This window comes from Epinephelus moara, chromosome 2 (assembly GCF_006386435.1).
Source record: "Epinephelus moara isolate mb chromosome 2, YSFRI_EMoa_1.0, whole genome shotgun sequence".
In the NCBI taxonomy this organism is placed as follows: Eukaryota; Metazoa; Chordata; class Actinopteri; order Perciformes; family Serranidae; genus Epinephelus; species Epinephelus moara.
The window spans coordinates 15581275-15605170 of record NC_065507.1 but is presented as its reverse complement, the minus strand read 5'-3'; the positions used below and the strand labels follow the sequence as shown (position 1 = coordinate 15605170).

At 42.2% G+C, this 23896-nt stretch overlaps 1 protein-coding gene across 1 annotated transcript in view; it reads right to left on the bottom strand.

The window, feature by feature from the left end:
- The window catches only part of clpb (caseinolytic mitochondrial matrix peptidase chaperone subunit B), a 43485-nt gene extending 19589 nt beyond the window's left edge, over positions 1–23896 (bottom strand). Inside the window, exons 1-5 of the mRNA XM_050063487.1 lie at positions 23244–23896; positions 21263–21314; positions 15701–15787; positions 6554–6657; positions 4963–5091 (exon numbers count right to left, since the gene is read on the bottom strand). Of these exons, the coding sequence (XP_049919444.1) occupies positions 4963–5091; positions 6554–6657; positions 15701–15787; positions 21263–21314; positions 23244–23691 (820 nt within the window). The 5' untranslated portion in view covers positions 23692–23896. The remainder of the gene's footprint in view (positions 1–4962; positions 5092–6553; positions 6658–15700; positions 15788–21262; positions 21315–23243) is intronic.

Below are 23896 nucleotides of genomic sequence, written 5' to 3'. Positions count from 1 at the left end.
AGCATGAAACCAGCAAATGTTTGGCTTTTAAGCTTGAAAAAAAAATACTTAAAGAGGTGATACACAGACTTCAACAATCTATACTCAAAATCTCAAAGATGATTCTTGTAATAGATGTAGAAGTTCCCTTGCAATACTGGCTCATACATTCTGGTCTTGCCTGAGTCGCCTAATTTATTGGTTCTCCACTTTTGAAGCCCTTTCCAAAATCCTTGAAAGAACAACTGATCCAGATCCTCTTACAGCATTTTTTGGTATTCAGTGTGAAAACCTTTCTTCTTTCAGGTACAGTCAAATTGCATTGCTTATGTCACCCTTTTAACCAGAGGACTTATATTACTTAAATGGAGGCAGGTGACGTAAAGATTTTTGATTGTCAAAATAGCTGACAATTAATTTTCTGTTGATAGACTAATCGATCAATCTGTAACAAAAGGCATCCATAGCACCATCTACTCTCACAAACTGAAACTGAAGTCCAAAAACAAGAGGGGAAAATGCAAGGCACTGTGGTTCTTCAGTATATTAAGACGCCTTTAATGTTTAATAGCTGACACCAACACATTTCTGCTTAGAGCCTTTGTCGGAGTGAAAGCAGTTTGAATGCTTGATCAGATTTGTGCTCATCATTACTTACTCTTTGATCGGACAGCTAGTTTTGGGCCTTAATATAATTTAACAAACTTTAAATTTGCTGACACACGAGAGGAAGTGCAGGGAGTGACATAAAATGTGTCACTTAATGATTAGTCAGCAGGGAATACAATGAAATCTCTATGTTATGAGGATATAGTGTGATTAAAATGAATCACTGACACATTATAAGTGACAATACACCTTTAAGATATATTTAATCATCATCTATCTATTCAGGTCTCTGCTGTACCTGCTCAGCTGATGAGCGGATATTTGTACCAAATCTCAACTACACTAAGTTGTACTCTAAGTTTTTCTGAGTGAGCTACACTCAGGAAAACTCTTCACAGTGCCTGTAATCATTACAGGTGCTGGTTGTTCCTCTCGCTCTGAGCACCGACCGCAGAGACTAATAATCACTGTGATCATTATCGATAAACCCCTAAATTTTGTGACCTGCTCACGAAGCTATCGATCCCACCGTACACCACTAATCCCTCCACCCACCAAAAACATGAGGGAGGAAAGCAATAAAGTACCCCCCACCCTACACACACACACACTGGACATAATAAATAGCATCATTTAGGGCTTTAATATCAGGCCAACCCTCTGGGCCATAGCACTTTATAACAGGATCAACACTAACGACACTCACACAAACAGGCCCCCCCCATCTGAACGCTCACACTCACACTCACACACACACACACACACACACACACACACACACACACACACACACACGCGCATACACAGGATCCCTTCATTAGGAGTGCTTTAGTTATGCCTATTAGGAGTCCCCTCCTCTTTCCTATTTCCTCCTCCCTCTCTTTCACTGCAGCTGGTGGGAGAGAGCCCCTGCTGGTCTTTGTGCATGTGTGTCCTTGTATCTGTATTGTGTGTGTCTGCAAGCATGTGTGTCTCCTCTGGCCTCCTACCACCTACGGAGCCGTCCATTACCGAGCGCCTGTGGCCACGGGCCTGATGTGGAGCCTGGGGAGAAGCTAGAGAGCCTCCGCAGGTAGGGCGAGGGACTGAGGGGCGAGGAGAGGCCCGAGGGTGGGCCTGGAGACTGTGATGGATGGAGATGCGAGTCGAGGGCCGGCTAAGGCCAAAAGAGCAAACCCACGGCTGGCGGAGTAACGTGGACTCACACAAACACAAGGGAAATAAGACGGTAAAGGAGACACACAACTCCACACAGATCCGCACGCATTGTGCACATCCATGAAGGGAAGATGACGCACAATCAGACGACACACACACATCCAAATCCACATAGATGTCCTGAAGCTGTGCAGTTTATAAGATTTTTCGTGATGATGTAAAAAAAGATGAATAGGAGGCGACAAAGAGGAAATGGATTCAAGAAAAAAAGGGAGTAGCAATAACACACGCTTTGTCAACAATAATCAAACGCATTAAAAACTAATATAAAAGTCCTTAATTACACAGAATCACATGGGCAGCAATGTGTCGGCGATTGACAATGTGTGATATCATGATTGTTATTGGCCGCGATGGTGGCGCCAAACCGGCAACGACCCAGTCGGGTGCGCAAAAGCCCACCCTGTCTTTAATCAGATTGACTTAAAACAAATGTCTCTGCTTTGTGAAATTTCTTACCTTTTTAATTCAAAAATGCGTCTGCAGAACATTTGATCAAGTTAGACCGAGTGATTTGTTTAAGCGTACAGAGTGCTGCTCACTGACGCAGGGGTGAGACGGGAGGGGCGGCAGGCAGACAGAGCTTTGGATGCACCATCCATCATAAACATAAACAAGACATTAATACTAGCTTGTGTGTGTTTGTGTGTGTGTGTGCACTGATGGTGGTTGGGATGTTTGATCCAAAAAATGGAAAAATCTTTTTAGATTAAAAACATATCAGCCTAAAAAGCAACAACTACAAATGTCCCCCCAAGTTAGATTCAAAAAGGCGTGTACGTACTTAAACATATCAAAAAAGCGTACATGAATATATGAATAATTTCATGCACAAGCACACACATGCGCACACAAAGACATATATTCATACATATACACACTCACAAAAGACACACACATCCTGTGATTGTGGAGTTACCCCAAGGGCATGTTCTGTGCGGAGGTCACAGTTCAACTAGGCCTCGCTTGTTTAAGAGCTGCTCGTCTGGAAACTGAGGGGGATATTCTGCCCCGAGGGTCTTTGAGTGTGTGTGTGTGTGTGTGTGTGTGTGTGTGTGTGTGAGTTGGTGGAGCTGAGTCAACGACAGGTGCGAGTGTAATGGGGGTGAGCAGAGAGGGGGTATGAACAAGTGATCAATTTCAAATGAGCTTTGTAATACTGTTTATATTACTCGGGGGTGGGAGCGTTAAGATGATGATACATGGAAAGCTTCTTAAAGCTGAGGTGATGCTGCCTTCAGCTCTGAGGACAAAATGAGAACCATTTAGTTTGTATAGCAAAGGCTAAGGTGAGGAGCCTGACATGTGTCTTGAATTAACAATTTGTTTCCTCGCATTAATAAACTGCTCCTTAGAATAAATATTTTTTGGCTTTTAACAACACAGAAACAATCTTCTCCCAAAACAAAACCTCCACAGTATTACATGAGCAAAGTAACTGTCAACTGAATACAGCTTGAGCTTTATCCAGCCTAACAACAGATAAAGACATTCTGTTAAATCACTGGGACTTTTCCCTTCAGGTCAACAATATAATTGAGTTCTGTCAGTTTGTTTTAGCTGAGACTGACAAGAGTCCAGGTGACAGCTGCATTTTTTTGCAGTTTTTCCTCACGAGGGACGGACTGGATCATCTTTTTTTTTAAAGATTGTTTTTGGGGGGCTTTTTTGCCTTCAATGAAAGGACAGTTTAAAGTGTGAAGGCGGGGAGACAGAGAGGGGATGACATGTAGCAAGGGGCCGCGGGCTGGAATTGAGCCCGCAGCTGCTGCAGCAAGGAAACTGCATTTGTACATGGGGCACACGCCTTACCTACTTAACTACTGGGGGCTCATCTAGTGGCAAAAATCCTCATCCGTCATCTTCCTCCCTTTCTCTGAAGACTAAACACCAAAATACTATAAATGTAAATGGGGAGCATAAACGTGAGTCATGGCAAATTCAAGGACCCCCTACTGTCATAACCTCGCTTAAGATTTTCACTGTTTAGGTTGACATACTAAAAAAGAAGGAGATTCTTGGTCCACGTTTAAGAATCATACTACCATGAAATATAACTGCAGACTATGTGTAGATATTTAGACCCTCAGAGATCCCTCATGGACTCTGAAGTTGAGTTAGGGATGCTTGGGTTGGGCAATAACAGTAGAAATGTGTCCACCGGTAGAGATTTGGCAATACAGTTTCAATCGCAGAAGCTATTCGGGGCAGGCTGTGTATCAAATTGGGACTGGATTCTCACTGATCATGTGAATCCAGCATCGCAGGGTAGCATGTTTTGGGCAGACATGGAGGAGGAGAGAGAAGTTGTAGATGTAGAAACCTTTTAAATTAAATTAAAATTATTTCTCAGGAACCTTAAACCTTTCTTTTTTGTTGTCTCATGTGGGGCAGTTTTTTTGCTTGTATTAAAGCTCCAAATAAAAGAAGAAAATAATCAAATGTGATGAAGTAACAGACAATATTATATTAAGTACTACAAGAACTACAAGAGTTCTAATGAGAACCACAAGCAGTTCAAATGACGTTTTTCCAAATAGCTTTTTATGTCGGAGCTTCAGGACACTTGGATCACTACGGACGAGCAGTATGGAGACATTTTGTGGTTTCAATTCTGTGTTCTTGGACGTTTTAATCTGGGGCGCTGTCAGCCATTAGGTGTGCAGTCGTGCTGCTACCCACTCCCCCCTCGGATCTCCGTAAGTGTTGTGAGGACTCTAAAACTTCACCAGAGCCTCCCTCAGCATGAGGGTGAGTAGATAATGGCTGAATTTTCATTTTTGGGTGACTATCCCTTTAAATGTTGTTATGGATTCTATTTCTGCAATAACTTCACTTTTTGTGTTTACTCTACTAGGGAGCAGAAGCCACCACTACGGTTTTGCAAGCTGCCACCTGCATTTATGTAATCAACTACAACACAGTCCCTGATTGGCTGCTTACGTTGTCAACTACAGTGCGGATCCCTGATTGGGTTTTAATTTTTCTTTTTCTCAGTGTTTGGTGTGGCAGTGGGGCCAGACTGACACAGAAAGCTCACATCATCAGGATGGTCTCACCAGGCTAATATATTGTTACCATGATATAAACGTAAATATAACATGCTAAAAGATTTTGGCGATATCGCCCACCCCTCATGGGTGGGGTTCAACGTACCAGCCTCCAGCAGCATGCGGACAGTGCGTGGGTCATCAGCCAGCGTGGCGTAATGAAGCGCTGTGCAAGCCCGGAAGCCGGCCCTGCTGCTGAGCCTGCTGCTGAATTCATCCTCTCTGGACACAAGGACTGTAGGGAGGGACAGAGAGCGACAGAGAGACAAGAAAGATTAGAACAAGCGCTTCCTTTTGCAGAACGTGCATTGGTCGACAGAAAAAAAAGGCACAAAACACACGCTATTTCCGGCTCCAATGTAAGATGCAACCTGTAAACTCTGTGGAGCTAAGAAGATGAGTATGATGAATTAACGAGCACCTTTAACTGGAAATGTCTGAGCCTTGAGAGCCTGAATAGCATTTTTTAATCTATTCACAGTCATGGTAAGGCTCCAAAAGTGTGACAATGATAACACTGCAGTCTACAAAATTGTCTTTCCTGTTTCCAGCGTTGGAAGAGTTGTTCATTTTCACAGATTTAAGCTTGACTGTCCGACACAATAGGAATAATGTGAGCTGTTTTTAAGGGTCTCCTCTGCTGTGCTCCTCACTAATAATAGAGACAGTCTATCATTCTCTCCTTACTTCTCTTTTTCATAAGAGCACTCATCTCGTGCCACTCCTCCATCATCCATTTTTATTTTTTCCGCCTCCTTCCTCTCCTCCTCCGTATCCATCAATTCCTTTCATCGCTTGCACCCTCGTCCTCCCTCCCCGCACCCTCTATCCCAATAACTTTGTCTCATCCATTTCCTGACTTCCTCGCCTCTCCCTCCCTCATCATCCCACCCATTTCCTCCAATCCCTCCCTCCTTCTATCACCCCAAACGTCTTCTTCCTTTCCTCCATCTTTAACCTCCCTCGCTCCATCGCTGCTCCCTAGCTTCTTCCCTTGCCCCCTTCACTGCCTTCCTCCTGTCATGTTTCCTTCCTTCATCAGTCTTTCCCTTCATCTATCCATCCCACTCTTTTTCTCTATCTCTCCGACAGTCTCTCTATGCAGCGTGTGTGTGTGTGTGTGTGTGTGTGTGTGTGTGTGTGAGAGAGAGAGAGAGACAGTGCGGGATAATCATAGCTAACCCAATAAAGCGTCGCACAGGCCCCCCTAGCCCATCCATCAGCGTGCGTCTGGGAAACGCTTCCCCACGCTACGCCGGCCCCACGTGGACCCAAACCTGACAGCCATATAAATGTCTGCAATATACATATCCCATATAAATATGTCTGCAGAAACCCAACACAGACTAGGGGGGGTAAAATGTGTGTGTATGTGTGTGTGTGTTTGTGTGCCAGTGCCATCTTCTCCGTGTTTGTGTGTGCAGCTCGGAAGAAAAAACAAATAAAACACACACCACTTGTCACAGAACATATAAAATAAATAACAGGGAAGAAATGAAACATGTACATATATGCAAATCTTTATGCAAATTATAATGTCTCATAATATCTGGTTCAACACTTTGGATTCATACGTGTAATATACCAACCACACACACACACACACACACACACACACACACACACACACACACACACAAACACACGCATGATGGATGCACACACAGTCACAAAGTGGGGTTTTTCTTCGCTTTCACCTTCCAATGAGTGGATGCCTTTCTCCCGCGAGGTGTCGTAAACGTTGTTGAAGTCGTCTCCGGCGTTTGGGTCGGCACCGGCTTCAAGTAGAACCTTTACCACACTGGAAAACAACAAAAGACACACGCACACATTTAAATACATGTAATAATCCTGCCTGGAACTCATATTATATTAACACACACGTGCACACAGACCAAGTCTTTCCACAGCAGTAATTCTGTATTTGCAGCCAACACTGCTCAAAGATACAACTGAGTCTTTGGGGCATTCATACATTTATATTGTTACATCAACATATATATCATGATATATTAAGAAAATGAAGTATCTGAGGGTCTCCGAATTTTGGTAAATCCAGTGAATTAAAAAAACAGATTATGTTCTTCATCATACTAATGCTAAAGTACTGTAAATCTATTATTGTCATAAAGCAGCAGTGCCCTCAATAGCCTAATACAACCAAAGATATTAAAGAGACAGCTACCTGCTAAAACATCTAAACTCCCACAGCATGTATAGTCAAATTGCCCAACCCTAATCAAGCTGTTTATGTTTACATCCACAAACATTAGAGCCCTTATTTAAAAAAGACAACATTCCTACTAAGCTGTTTACATGGCAAATAAAAATTAGTATTCCACTCATACTCCAGTTTACATGCAGCTGCGCATATTCTGATGAACATGCCCTAACATGCCGTTTATCATGACATGCCAGGATTTTGTCAGAGTTCTTGTTCAACCGTGTGAACACAGCCTTCCTTTTTCATTCCTTCAACCATCTTCTTGAAAAGGTCAATGTTGCAATATTTGCACATTTAAAATATAAAAGAAACGCACACCAAAAATTATACTGAGGTGCTGATCACAGGCAATAGACTTCTTTTATTTGGATGACGTTTCGGCCTTTGGACCTTCTTCGAGTTCAACAAGCATGTCGCATGTTGCTTGTTTTCTGCAATATTTGCACCTATCAAAAAATGGATATCGAAGTCTTTAATGGTGTTTAAAGTGGCTGTGTTTCTTCTTTCAACCAAAAACATGTGGGCTTTTATTTTGGGCTTGCACTTCTACACCAGCCTTGGAAACTGCTGGCTAGTTGGTTTGTGTACAACAAATTTATGACAACATACAGTGCCGAAAGTAAATAGGCAAGAGCTGTGTGCCGAGAAGTGTGGTAAAAATCCCAATTGAGAAGTATGTTCTAAATATGCTGTAAACATGTCCAAAAAATGTTACAAAGCCCGAATAATTTCAGTATATTCCATGTTTTAATCAGAAGAAGCTATATGCTGTTTACATGACCCATATCAATCTTGGAATATTGTCAGGTTTGAAATAACAGTGAAATATTAGTGTGCATGTAAATGTACCCACTGTTTCCCAAAAAGACACAGGCAAGCATGTGTCACAGCACCTGACAATGTAGCCATGTTACAGGAAGTAAGATGCAGACTGGATTTAAGACTGGGAAGAGACTTGCTTCCTTCGTGAGTGTAACCTTGACCCTTTAACGAAGTTTCTCTCATCCTCACAGCTTGAAAACAAACACACCGCACAGATGTTGATTCCTCAATTGACCACGACTCTTCCACCTGATTTACTTCCATTTATAGTCCGCTCCGTTATGGTGGATACACTCCAGTGGCTGCTCCCCTCCCTCAATACACAGTAGTCTGCTTTGTAACATGTACATATGTGTACATTGAAGGGGCAAGGGTCGGGCCTGTTTCCGGCGCCATTGGCGAAAGGGGGGGGTGTCTGTGTGTTTGTGTGTAGTCCTTCATTGGAGCGTACCGCCTTATAGAACAAACACGAGAACCTCGGCAACACCACTCACTGTGACCCAACGGACATTCCAGGTACCGTCTCTCCGTCTACAGAACACACTCGCTCGCACGTTTTACATTTGCCACCGTGAACGTGAGCACTGGCTTTGACATTGAGACGCAGACATGCACATGAACACACACAAAAACTAGTCAGCCAGTGTGTGCCCACTGAGAGAGAGGACGGGGGCGATGGCCGAAACATGAACCCTGCCAGTACGCTGCTGGCTGCCATTAAACCTGCGACTGTGTAATTCAGCCTGGGAGGGAGTGATGGATCATTTTCAGCTAAATGGTTATGGCAGGAGGCCTCAGAGGGCTTAAATGGAGCAAAATGATTATTCATAGAAGGATGAGTCGGACCCCTTTTTTAGAGCATCTGTGCTTGACCACGTAACAGACTACAGCTTCTCTTTAGGAGGACCTGTGCTCTTAAAACGAGTACTGGGAGGAGATACGACCTCAGGAAGGATGGAGAGACTTCACAAGTCACTTCTGATATAACACCACACAGTCATTTTAGGTGGGGTGTGAAATTAAAGTAAGAGTAACACACAGTGAAGTACTGTTTTAAAAAGGAAAATAAGACATTTTGACAGGACAAAAATGTCTTAAAAATAAAACACATTTGACAACAGACTGAAGCAGCATAACATCTGGAGTATGTAACAATAAATGGATGCAACCAACATTTTTACTTTCACTAAAGATGACTCTGCAAGTAATTTCTCTATGAAATGTTTATCAGAAAATAATGAAAAATGCTGGTTGTAATTTCCCAGAGCCTTACATCTCGAAATCAAATGGCTTCTTTCACACAACCAATGATGGCTGCCTCTGTTGGTTGTGCACGTCCTCAGAAATTAATGCAATGTGTCCTCAAGATGCAACACATACATGAATGGTGGGTGCAGGTGCAGTAGGCTGCAACTAACCATTAATTTCATTATCATTTAAGTCTGCTGGTTACTTTTTTAAAATAATCAATTAAGTGTTTTTATCGGTCTATAAAATGTCAGAATATAGTGACAAATGTCCATCCCAGTATCTCACAGTCCAAAGTGATGTCTTCAAATGTCTTGTTTAGTCTTTCCAAAACCCAATGACATTCAGTTTAATATAATATAAAACAGAGAAACACAGAAAATCTTCATATTCAAGAGGCTGAAAACAGCACTATCTGCCATTTGTGCATGAAAAATTACTTTAACATTCATTCAGTTACCAAAATAGTTGACAATTATTTATCTGTCTGTTGATTAATAAGTCAGTTACCAAATCTGAAAAATTTCTGCTTTTTTTTTTTTTTTTTTTTTTTTTTTAATGAAACCAGCAGTTTCTGTGCATAAATGGCAAAAGTTTACATAGACTACATTAAGCGGGAAAGCGAGAGAAAGATGGGAGGAGTGCGACAGAGAGGGAAAGTGACAGAACGACGGAGTAAAATAATGGAAAAACTGAGAGGGATGGAAAACGAGAGAAAGAGAGGGGGCTGCAAGGTGACTTGGTTGGCAGTGTTTCCTTCTGCCTTCCCAGCAGTCAGAGAAATGAACGCAACACACAAGGAAGAGTGGTGATCATCATCTGTGCATCACATGGCCATAGATCACCATGCGCACTAGATGCACTCTGCCGAACCTGCCAGGCATGAGGCGACAGACTACTGAAATTAGGAAGAGACGAGGGAGAAGTGATACAAGAAAACATGAGCCCTTTGCTTGTAGCGTTTTTAAAGTGGAAATGTGTGTGTTTCCTCGGGCTCTGGCCCGAAACTGCTGCCGTGGGTCAGACATATGTCGCATTTGGATAGTAGTGGTGTAGCTTTGTGTAGGGTCAGGGTAGCCTCATTGTCGCTTTTTCTGCTTTGATTTAGTGATTTTGGAATTAACAATTTAGTAACCTCCTCCAGTGTCTCCATGTTTAGGTCTGTATGGTTCTAGTGGAATCCTTCAGTAACACGCATGGTACATAGGCAAGTATACGTCACAGTACACACAGTACAGTGTACCATCCACATAAATGGCTCCAGTATGTCAGTAAAACTAAAAAAACAGAATAAAAAACATAATTAAAATCAGAGCAGACTTGTAGTAGTTTGTGTTGCACTACAGAACATTCCTGTGGGAGAGTGATGCTGAGAACAGCCTGGCCAGGTCTTTGTGTCTGACCTTGCTGAGGGAGTATAAAGGACTATTGGGGGGTCCCCTTTTGTTACTGTATCACTGTGGCTGGGGGCGGCATGGGGGCCTTGACCCACGGAGGGCTCTCCTCTCACCCTTGCAAGCACTTCTACAAACACATCGATGCATCCTCCGAGACACATACAGACGCACACAAACTACGGTTGGTCACACGAGGCTGGGCAGGGCTGTGTGAAGAAACGAGATGGTCTGAAAAGGGTTAATGGCATCAGGAAGGTAAACACGACAGGGATAAAGAGAGGAAAACTGCAGAGAGGAGGAGGAGGAGTGGATGAAAGGAGGGAAGTGCAGCTAAAAAGATGAAAGAGGGAGATTTAATTATCCAGGATAGTGCTAAAACTAATGAGCTTTTGAAAACAGTTGATAGTTTTGCTAATCAACTGATGATCAAGTGGCTAACTTTATTTGGGACATTAAGGAGGAGAGTTGCAGCACTAATTTGACGCCAAACTGAAGGCACGCAGAGGTTAATTCGGTTAAATTCCCATTTTAAAGGAGTGGGCCAAAGTTAAAATTACAGACTTCCTAATAAAATTTTATAAGTATCAAAACAATGTTATCTGTAAATTACAACAGTATTTTACCTTCATAGCTAAACCGAGACAAAATGTGCATGTAATATTGTGATAAGAGTTTCTTTTAAGGAGCAAAGCATCGCCCCTGGAGCTGAGAGGGAGTTCACATCTTCCTTGAGAACACTTCAACAGATGCTTGGACCAGATAAAGGAAGTTCTCCCTGCTGAACAACCACCCAGCTCTTGTATCGAAAGCTTGAATTAATGACCACTGTTCACTGGTAGATTTAACCCTCCAGCTCGTGCCGAGGTTCGCCAGCAGGTGACCAGTGTTACGGCTCGAGGCTGGTGTTAGTTTCTTATCTTGCCCTGGAGGGAAGACAGGAAATGGACACTTCCGTCGGCCCTGTGCTATAATAGACACCTGAGCCGAACTGACCATCCATGTCTCTGACCACCTGGCCCAGACGCTGGACCTCACTTGACCTCATCTCACCTGGTGCACACCTGGGGTCAGATAGATGCCAGGAACAGAGCTTCACTGCTTTGTTTTTTTTTTCAGCCAAATAACCACATTGGTAAAAATGCTGTATTATTAAGCTAAAATCTTCAAAGTATTTTCTTTATATAATTATTTTCTTCTAAAGGATCCCTCCTCTGTTGCTCTTGCTGAGGTTCGTTCCATTTTTTCCCTGTTAGGTGTTTTTTTCCTTTATCTGAATCAATAGGCCACTCGAGGCTGACTCTACAGTTCAGTCACTCCCCATAGACCTCCATGTTAAAATGCCCAATATTACAGTAGAAATAAACATGTTTATAGCCTGGTACAAAAACTGTCACATTCATGACAACTGTAGGGGGTTGAACTTTTAATGTAACTCACCTGTTTAAATTTCTATTAAGGCTTGAAGCTATGCATATTTTAAGGTGGGCCACTTTGACTGACTCTGAGTCAGATCCACCCTCCAATATGGTCACTTCTAGCCCCAAAAAAACAAGATGGCAGTGGTCTAAATGCCAAACTCGAGGCTTTAAAACGAGAGTCAGCAAACCAATGGGTGACATTGCGGTAGCTACGTCCAATTTTCTATACGGTCTATGGCTTTTCCCCGTTCCTATCAAAGAAAGTCATAATATACTGTATATAACAGGTGTGCATCATGGGATTATGACAATGAAGTAATCCATACAACATTAGTAGGTACATTTTTTTGTCTTTAACAGTGGTTCGTAAATGTGCCGTGATGCCAAATCAGGTGTGCCGTGGGATTCTGTGATATTCACACATTATTACTGCAATGCTGAACTGGGCCTATAGAAAAAGTTATGAATGAATTTTTAATTAACTGTATCAGTATATTGTGCGCACCCATTTCCTAGCAGAGAGGCAAATTCCACCTAAAAAATGTAATTAGTTCAATTTAATTTAAAAGACTTACACAGGGAACCTATTTGTCGCCATACGTGAGTGGGAATTATGTGTGACACAGTGACACATCAAAAACCCTGATTGGCAGTCAGTGTGAGGGATGATAACATTTAAAAGGAGAAAGTACAATAGATCGCTTTATTGTACAGAGCAAATTACAACAGAGAACCAGCAAAGACCTACCACCAAAAGAAAAGAGAAAAAAACTGTCAGTAGACAATACCACAAAAGCTACCTGTCTTGTTTTTTCTAATTTTTATTGTCTTATGTCGTAATAAGTGATAACACGTTACAAAAGTTTTTGTGCACAGATATATATACACAGGTGTGTCTTGAGATTTCGGTTGCCCTTTGGTGTGCCTTGGGCACAAAAAGTTTGAAAACCACTGGTCTACAAGTTCAAGTGTGAAATGTAGCCAACAGAACAACAGCCTGTATAATATAGTTACCTAAATAATATAAGAGCCTAATTATTAAGGATAAATGGTAAGGAAAGCACTCCAAAATGTAAGAAAAAAATGTATCAACAAGGATGAAAATATTAAAAGGCCGTTGTTGTAAGTGGTCCTCTTACATGTTGGAGTGCCTAGGTGTTTATCCTGTTAACCTGACTCATATTCTTGATTTAGGTTTGATTATACAGAGCACCCAGTCATCTTTTTCCTTACCTAATGATCTTTAACTCACTTAAACACTCTCCCTGTTTTCCTGTTATACTGGCTGTGCAAAGTGGTGAAGTTCATGTCCAACTTTCAACAGCTATACTCTCTTAATCACTGCATGGTTGCTGCATAGCTGTGAAATTAAATAAGACAGCAATCCCTTATATTCAGCACTGTACTCTTATGAATTTTCTACTTTGAATGAAAAGTGAGCAATGTACACACGTTGAAAAATTAAATGAAAACTCAATAATGTGGTTTTAATGTGGCACAGGGAAGAATATCCTTGAAGTTTATATATGTTTTATCAGGGCCCACCTCAGAGAATACTGTTTCAGTGTACAGGAAGTGTACATGTTAGAAACAATGATATATGGTAACTGACTCTGTCACTAAACCAGGCTGCCTACCATCATCGTCATGTTGTATCGTGACCAAATGATGAGAATATGTTACTGGGAGCTGTGCTGGTGATTTTTCACCTCTATTCACTAGAGCTAATCCCATTCCCAAACCCATAATCCCTCTCCACATCACTTTCGCTCCACATCTAGACTATTCTCTCCTCTCTTCCCCAACGAGCCACTCATCCTCTCGTTCCATCATCCCTCCGCTTTCCCCTCCCTCACATCGAGTAACTCGGCCGACAGGTCGGAACGGTCAACAGGCGTTACACTCGGCTGAGCGCTCATTGTGCACGTGAATGCAGCGAGGGAGGGACGGAGGGAGAGAAAGAGAGATGGAGATGGGCATTGTGTGTTAAAGAGTGCAAATAGCGGGCCAGGCCCTGCGCCTCCCTGATTTAGCCCCACATCAAAGCTAAGCAAACACACGCCCCCCGATGTCTCACCCTTAATTCTTACACACACCCTGCTACTCCGCCCCTGATTCTCTCCAACAGCCGCACCTCGTCCCTGCCTGGCAGACGCTACACCTCGACAGAGTCAGAGGACTCGACAGCTTCCTCTGAAATAGCGCTGTGGTTAAATCTTGTGTCTCTTGAAACACAGTTATCACTTCTGGTCCAGGAAAATATAAATACAGTGTAAGGGAGGGGTGAAGTTATTCAACAATAAGATCCATGCTGACACTGTAGCTACAGGCTAGACCTTGTTCCTGAGTAATGCTCCCTGTGTTTTCACTTAACGGCTGCAAATAAAGTTGTGTGTGACTGAGTAATAGGTAGTTGGCCTGTAAGATATTTGGTATAAACTCCCCTTGTATGTGTGTGTTTGTGCACACACTCACACATGCATCCATGCATGTGTGTGTGTGTGTGTGTGTGTGTGTGTGAGAGAGACATGCGTGACTGATGTGTGTGAACCGATGTTCTGTCTTCCCTGCAGCAGTGACGGCTCACTGGGGGGTTGGAAGACGGGATTAAACACAGAGGAGTGTCACTGGCTCGCTGAGTTATAGCACTCATAACACACACACACACACACACACACACACACACACACAAGACAGTGCAGTGACACACACAAACAGTGCGTACAGACACAAACACACATACAACCAAATATGTATCCTGGTTACAGACCAGGCAGTGAGTAGAACAATTATTGATTGATTTTTGTCTATAAAATGGGAGAAAATTTTGAATAATGCTCATCAAAATGTCTGGCTGCCCAATGTGACATCAACAAATCACTTATTTTGTCCAAAATCCAAAAGATATCCAATTCACAATCAAGTAGAAGCAGCAAATTGTCACATTTGAGAAGCTGGAACCAGCTAACATTTGGCATTTTCCCTAAAAATGACTTAAACTGTTTACCGATTACCTAAATTATTAAAACCAACTACTAGATTAAATGCTTCTTCAGTTTATTAACTTCATGGAAAAGTTTATTAGAACACATTTATAAGTAATACAGAAAATAAAAATCTAAACTTTCAAATTAACACAAATTATTCGCTCCAATTCCGAAACATTGCAGAAAGAAAAATCATTTGTTCCGACAAACTTCAATTCGTCTCACATTTCCATTTTAGCAGCATTAAATTCAAATTTACGAACTTGAGGAGGGACCACTGTAACCCTGACATCTAAAGTAAGCTCATTTTCAGCTATTTTCATATTCAAATTTCACATTATGCTTCTCACGGGCACATGAGGCCCTTAAACAATAAAAAGTGACCAAACAGTCCTGATGGAGGAAAAAAAAAAAAAGCGCTGTAAATTGGATTTAGCCCGGCCTTAACCTCGGCCCCTCTCTGTGCTGTGTGTGTTCTGGGGGCCAGGAGGCTAATTTAATTTGTTGGACAGAGAGATGGGGGAACGGGTAAAGACCGTCTGTCAGTCTCAAAGTCGCATTTTGCACTTCTGAAGACCTACTGTAACAACTAGAGCGGGGACACGGACGACATATGCTCACACACTAACTCATGCAGACAGCTGTGTGAACCCAAAACACTACATCACTGTTACATTTGTTCATCAGGGAGGGCAGAACTTTGAAACACATGACTTATTCAGTGGGTTTAGTTGAAACACACACAGACCTGTGCTGTCGGTTCATGGCCGCCACCATGAGAGGGGTCCATCCTAAACGGTGGCGGTAGTTTGGGTCGACCCCCTCTTTTACCAGCCTGATGGGGAAAAGAAAAGTGGTTAGAATTTAACATCACCATTATTATCATTATGTAGTGTAGGGCATCTGAAACAACTGTCCATATTGCACAGGGCTCCACACTAACTTTTTAAAGCCGTTGCCAGGCTGGCACCAGGCCTTAGCTTTTGGTTGCTGTAACTGAAAATATGGGCACCATTTTAAGTCACTTATATTTGGATTAATTAAAATACTATGCAGCATTAAGTCAACTTAATAATGAATATGTGACACATAAATGTTTTACTAAATTGAATGAACAAAATTCTGTTAGTGTTTTATCTGATACTGTTACAGACTTTGAATCTGAAGTGTCATCAGTAATGTTTCCACCCTAAACTTCCGGTGTACAAAATATTTTGTCTAATCCTGTGGGTCTGTGGGATGTGCTACCTTGAACTAGTGAACTTGATTTATCACTTGATGCATTTCGGATGAATTTGCACATTTGTATGGGACTTTTCACCCATCAGTGAAACAGCTCAATTTACTTGGACACTGCCTCTAAAACAGATGCCTGTGCACATGCGAGTAACTAATGCACCAACGCACATGCAGCATCATCACATGCAGCATTGTCTGCTGCCAGTTCTGAATATCACTAATTAAACAAATATTTAAAAAATATTAATCTAGGTTGCACATTTTGCTGTTTACTGTCCCTTGAAATGTTAAATAGTGGCTGCCACTGATAACACCCAAAGGCCAATAACTGGTTGCGAACTTCTCAAAATGGTTGCCAATGGTAACCTGGCAACCATTGCTGTCGAGCCAATAGTAGTGGTACCAATATGGTAGTAGCAGAGCTGCAACAATTAATCAATTAATTCTCAAATATGAAATTAATGACCTACTAATTTGATAATCGATTAATCAGTTTGAGTAAATTTTTGAGAAAATAAGTCAAAATTCTGGTTCTTAGTTTCACAATTTCCTGGGTTTTTTTTTACTCCTCTGTAATATTAAACTGAATATGCTTAGGTTGTAGACGAGCCAAGATATTGAGGACGCCATCTTGGGCACTGATCAACATCTTTCACCATTTTTGGACATTTTATAAACAATCAATAATCGCGGAAATAACTGACAGATTGATCAACAATGAAAGTAATCGTTAGTTGCAGCTATAGTGAGTAGGAGTATTTGTTAATATCCTTATACATGCTGAGACATAATGGTACGAGAGTGAAGATTTGTTCATATGTAAAAGGGGAAATAACGCACATGAAATAGGCAAAAATGTGAAAATGACAACTGGCTGAACAGCTGCTTGTGTGACTGTACCAAAGGCCTGCCTTGTTAGACACACCAGCATGAAACCAGCCCGTTATATCTTTGTCTCTATCTAACACACACACACTTGCTCCTTGACCAGTTAATGTGTCTGTGTGTGTAGCCCAGGTGTTTGCTGAGTTTCCTGCCCGAGGGTATGACATCAGGTACTGGAGTGGCACAGGCTTTATAAGTGTGTGTGTGTGCGTGTAAGTGATCCGTCTGTCGTCTCATGTGCTGAGCAGACAGACAGTGTGTGTGTTTACAGTCAACACAGTGGCCTCTGTCTGCTTTGCACTCAGCTCTGTCGCTCTCCGGCTCCGTTTTCACTGCCCGGTCTGCATGCAGAATGAGAGAAAATGGCTCATCACTGCAGCTACATCTGAGCTCTTCAGGGTGCAGAGCTTGTTTTGGTTCATTCAAACTGAGCGGCTTTGAGTACATTAGTTTTACAGAAAGGTTGATTTAATTTAGGGACATTGTGGGAAGTCGGAGCTTTCGTATTTCACAAATACACAGCAGAATTAGATGGAAAAGCAGGGCAGGTAAACTGTGGTCCATGACAATTAAAATGATTTAAATCAAATGAGTCAAACAACCACATGAAGGGGTCACAGGATTGTCAGAATCTCCACAAACAGGGGCTTAAAGGAACATTTTTGGTTAAATTATCTGTATATTTCAAGTGTCTGGCTAATGTATCTGGCAAACCTGGCCTTTAATGAAACTCGGATATTGTTCAGCCAATGTTACTTTCAAATGTGGCAGAGAAAGACAACAGAGCGTCAAGGATATCTGTAAATCCCGCAATGAAACCACCTGAAAAAAGCCTTGAGTGTGAGTTTTGCTGTGAGTTATAGGGTCACAGAAACCCCTTTCACACTTGCACCGCAACCTTGAACTTATCTAGACGTTACCCAGTACGTATGTGAGAATGCAAGTGCCTGAATCAGCTGACCATCGAATAGATTTTATCCTGCCAGCTCTCTAGTACAAAGTCCATGCAATTACCGACTGGCCCATCTGTTAATAGAGCAGATAATTGTCCTGAGAATTCACAGCGAATAAGTGGGCTTGCTGATGGTGTTTCTCGAACACAAGTGGTGCGAAGCTGGAAGAATACAAACATCCGAGGGCAAAGAAGGATGGTACGTGTCCACAGGGGCATTTTTTGACACTAGGGGTCGCATTGCTTCCTGGCATTGGACCGTTGATGGGCATCCCACTAAGTAAATAGGCAAATGGTTTCTAGACATCGGACCATTCAAAGCGCTTTTTACACTATGAGTCACCCATTCACACACTGGTGGCCGAGGCTACCGTGCAGGGTGCCACCTGCTACTCAGTTTTTAACACCAACGGGGTTCAGAATCTTGCTCAAGGACACTATGACATGCAGACTGGAGGAGCCGGGGATCGAAGTGGACGATCGCTCAGCCACCCCTAGAACATAGGCTGTTCTTGGATTTCAAAATGGACCGACATGGCGGCTCAGTTGGAAACATTCTCTTGTATTAAGAAAATAGTTCACCGAAATGTGTTTCTGAAAACAACTGAGGCGAGAAACAAGCTGTGAAGTTGCTGAATCTGTCTTCATTTCAGAATGAAAATGATTCGTTTTTCAGGAGTCTCCAGAGGCGGCGAGTTGCGCTGGACGCCCCTGATTTGCATCAAGTAGCATAGATTCAACTTTGTGCAAATGAGGAGCAAAACACAACGCAGTGCTACCAGAATGCATCGCACAGACCACAAGGCCCATTTACACAACGACACCAACAAAACTGTCTCGAAATCTTCAGAGTAATTAAGGGAACGGAAAGAGACTGGCTACATAAATGAAACACTGTGATTTCCGCACCACTTTTTGCGTCATGTTCTGCCTCCTGCATGCTCTAGCCAGGAAACACCCCTGAGGTGGGAAATAAGCCAGGAAATAAGCCGTGTTCTAGGAGACGACACGTCTGACACAGATAATCTCCTGTTGTCACATGTAAAAGGGCAACTCCGGACAATGTCCCAGCCTGATTCTCCATTCAGTTCAAATGAGTAACAGCAGAAGATGACGTGGTTTCACATGCTAGGCTGCAATAAAACTAGAAGGGGGACATTTTCAAATCTATAAATACTAAAGACAAGCACAAGATAGAAAATGACAGCAGTTTCCATTCCAAAAACTTCAGCATCGTTATCTGTGGAAGCTGCATCTCATTATGCATGACAGCACATCAACTTCATACACATCTTCCAGTGTTACAATGCTATCTCAGTATTACAGTGATTCAGCTTTTATAAAATCTGTGTAAAAAACGAGACCTCCATCCTCTCCAGTCTCTCTGCAGGCACACCCTGACACTCTACCACTTGTATAACCTAAACCAAAGCACTTAACACATCTGTGATCTGCTGACTGTCTCTCTGCACTCTCACCTGCGCCATCTGGCATCTGGGGACAGGTAACTCTAGCCAGCACATGGAGACACACGTGGATAAACACATGTACGCTCGCTCGTATACACTGATACAAATACCCGACGACGCACTGTACACACACAAGCACTGATTGTTGACATGATTTTTGCCCAAAAGTGAGCAGCATGACTGACAGGGAATCCGACAATCCACCAATATGAACAGCAATGTGTTTGTTTATGTAACCAAAGGTACTAATACATCACACATGGCACATTGTAGGCTCTTCAGTATTGAACTTCCACACCAAATTTTAGGATTGTGATCTTGTGACTACAGTGGCTCAATTCGGTCTGTTTTCATAGTTATTCAAGATTTGTAATACAATATTATCAGCAGTGCAGATGGGGACCAAGAGGCACTACAGGACCTGACATGCTCTTTTTTGGGTGGCTCTGGTTGACTGTCTCTGAGTGTGAAGTGAGATTGTAAGAGACTCGAGAATAAGGGAGCATTTTAATTTGTAAGGTAGATAAGATAAATAAAGGTACTGCAAGTGTGAGGAAAAATATCTTTAAAACAAACGTCAAATATGAGGGAGGGAAACAAATCAAGGCACACTATTTGAACACTAGCGCTCTGAGTGTGAAATCCATCCTGCTAACACACACAGGTGGTCCTCTTCTTCCACCTGGTGGTTATTGGTGGGACTACAGGTGATAGAGCTGTGGTTTCATACCTGCAGCTGTTCTAACTGGCTTCAGCATATATCTGTGGTTTGTACAAGGATAGGAACGAGACTAAAGAGCAAATGATAATCGATAATTCACAAGAGCAGAGTGGAGAAAAAAGTCTAAAGCTCTTAAAGGAAAATACAATGCTTTCTACTTTCTAACCAGAGCCCATTACAGGTTGACAGTGACATTGTACTGCAAAGATCACTTTAGATGGAACCACTAACTGTTTCTGTAGCATGTAAATGGAGTTAAATGTAGTCCAGGCTGAGATAGATGAAATTAAGCATCACATTATTTCTGCTTCAATGTCCTGATACGTAAGGAATTATAATTACTTGCAGCGGATATGATCTCTGACAAAACAATCACTGACAGCCAAATAAGTCATTTAATTTAGCACAGCCTCTGAAAACTGTAGAATTTACACATTACAATAACTAAACTCCCAAGTCATATGATGTTATATAAATATCGCAAACCTCTGCTGATTCCCAACTGAGTTTAACTAAAGGAACAAAAGCAGAGATCGCAGGACATACTGTGTCTTTGTACTTTTGAGCTAATGACAACAAGGCCTCTCTGGTAGTTTCTCCTCTCCTCTCACACAAGAACAGTGTGAATCATATGGCTTTACTTCAGCCATCGATTTCAGAAAAAAAAATCAACATTTATCACACCTGATGGAAGTGTGCAGAAATTGAGTTTCGTCAAAAGCATATGTACAGGTTCAATTCAAAATTGTTGGCAATTATTTTCATCCTCATACATCCTACTGCCATCATGACGGGTTGCTGTTCTCTGGCACGATGACTGACTATCAAAATGTAAAAAATAAACATGTCACATATTTTTTTGGCATCTACAACACCCTGCAACACCTCCTTGAATCATGTGGTTCAGAATGGAGAGAGCCAAGGATGTGTCTCCATGTTGTGGGGCTGGGAAGCGCATGTGCAAAGTGTCTGTGAAATACGCAGTGAGCAGTGCGCACTAAACACATTTTTGTGATTTTCTGTGACTGTGTGTGTGTGTGCTACCTGGCCACATCTTGAGAGTTACAGGTCCTTGCTGCCTCAAGAAGAGCATCACCTTGATATTGCAAAAAGAGAGCAGAAAACATTACACAAGACTAATAAAGAGAACTTGAGCAAACATGAGAACATTAAGGATGTGCCAAGAAGGGAAGAGCAGGGTCAGTTGAGAGACAGTGGGACGGTGCCTCTCTGGAAAGTTGGAAGCAAGTATGTCTTTGCCATATACCTGGTTACAATTTTTTTTAAAATTAGACAAAAAATTTTCCTAATTGAATAAGACCCACTGGGCATGTTTTAAAAGTACAGAGTTAACTATTTAACTTTTGTTAATTTTTTTTTGATAAATCTCAAGTTGTGGTTGACATTTCTGTTTTGCAAAATACAACAAACTCAATAGTCTATATAAATCTATGGGCTATATGTAACCGAATAACCACATCGAGCTCATACGTGCTGCTGAAATTAATATTCGGAAACAGCTTTATTTCATATCTCAGTAATGTATTAAATTATAATAATTTTACAAATGTTTTTCCAGATATCAAAGAAATGTGTGAACAAGTGACAGTCAATTTAAGGTAAATTACTTTTTTGTTCAATTTAAAAGATATATTTTTTTAGTCTGGAACAAGGTGTCCCAACTAACCCTACCCATTTCCCCAACTGTCCCGAGAAGGCAGAATTTTGGGAAATACACTCCTTGTACAATTTATAATACTGTTCCTTTCACATTTGGGTTAACCTTTTAAAAAACTTGGTATATTGTTAGAACAGACAACTCTGTCTGGTCAGGAATAAAATTATGGGTGCGTTCCAAATCGCATACTTTTTCTTTTACTTTTAGCAGGTATTGCAGCTGTCCTTAAAAAGTACGCAGTATGCACACAATGGGGACATACTACTTTTTCATAACATTACGCCCTGAACTTTGACCCTCTTTGTCATATATCAAATACCTTGGAGATAAAACTAAACACCTGAGAGCTCTGATGTTGTTATTTTGCAATTAGTAATGACTGCATACATTATACACGGGGGAGCCCTTCTGTGTGGAGTTTGCATGTTCTCCCTGTGTCAGAGTGGGTTTTCTCCAGGTGCTCCAGCTTCCTCCCACAGTCCAAAGACATGCAGGTTAATTGGTGACTCTAAATTGTCCGTAGGTGTGAATGTGAGCGTGAATGGTTGTCTGTCTCTATGTGTCAGCCCTGTGATAGTCTGGTGACCTGTACAGGGTGTACCCTGCCTCTCATCCAAAGTCAGCTGCAACCCTCAAGAGGATAAGCGGTTACGGAAAATTAATGAACGAATGAATGAATACATTGTTGATTCTAACATAATATATTCACAAAAGTAAAATTACACAGGCTATGCGTTTCTTTGCTATTCTTATTTAACACTTATGCCCTTTTGTTGTGGTTATATTTATATTTATTCTGTTTATTTAATCAGTGGTTCTTGATTTAAACAATTAGTCCTAATTTTTGACTGGTCATCAGTTACTTAAATGCCCGGTCATCTGTCGCTGCAGCTTCTGACAGATTTCAGTGAGCTGTCAAGCTGTCATCTGATGTGACAAATCTTCCCCTGCGCAAAGGATTGTGGGTCAGAATAGCCAGAGAAGCATGCTGGCTTCTACACTGCAAAATCTGACCTGATACATAACATCCTGGTATTTTGACATACTACGAATTGTGACATACTAAATCTTTATCTGGCGCACTACATCGTATGGTAATGTATTTTTATTATTCTTCAAGCAGTCTGTGAGAAATGGAAGGTTATTCCATGTTGATACACAAATGTCCCAACCAACCCTGCTCTCCACTGCTGTTTCTTTGAAGCCAAATCCAATTCATCAACATCTTATAAACTCAACTGACCACAATCATAGGCTACTTTAAAATATTTTCTAAATATAGTGACCCATCACTAATAGATAAAACAATTATACTTAGAAAACACAGTGAGAGCTGATAAAGTGCACCTTTGTTATCAGAGTCTTTCTTCAGGCAGAAGGCCACGGCTGCAGCAGACAGCACACCGGCAGAGGCCACTCCTGCCCGGCTGGCTCGTCCACCTGTCCCCCGGCCCTCACCCCCACTGCTCTCCTCCCAGTACTGGTTGTTGTTGCGCCCCCTGCTGGCCAAAGCCGCCCAGGAGCTGCGGCGGTTCTCCAGGCTGGACAGCCATCTAGGGGCGAGGTGGTGGAACTGCACCGACGGGTTCACACTGGTACCTGCCGTCTCCTCCGCCAAAATCCCCCTCCTGGAGACCCGGGAGGTGGACACGATGGGGTTGCGGTTGATCTCCGCCGGTGTCTCGCGGATGCTCTGGCAAGCGGCGCCACCTGCGCTGGTCTGGAGCACGCGGCTGCACGGTGACAGGCTGCGCGACCTTCGCGCAATAAGCCTGGTGGGAATGGACGATAACATGGCGATAAACTCACCAAAAAAGAGACGGAGGGTGAAAGCCTTGGTCTGGCGGTAATTCCAGAGGGAAACGGAAACCCTACAGGCCCGGGACACCGCGTTAATTCCGGTAATAACAGCCGTTACACCTCAATTTCAAGGCAGCTACTTACAACCACCTAGACGAAAACAACCGCTTCACCTCATCGTAGCGTGGATGTCACCAGAA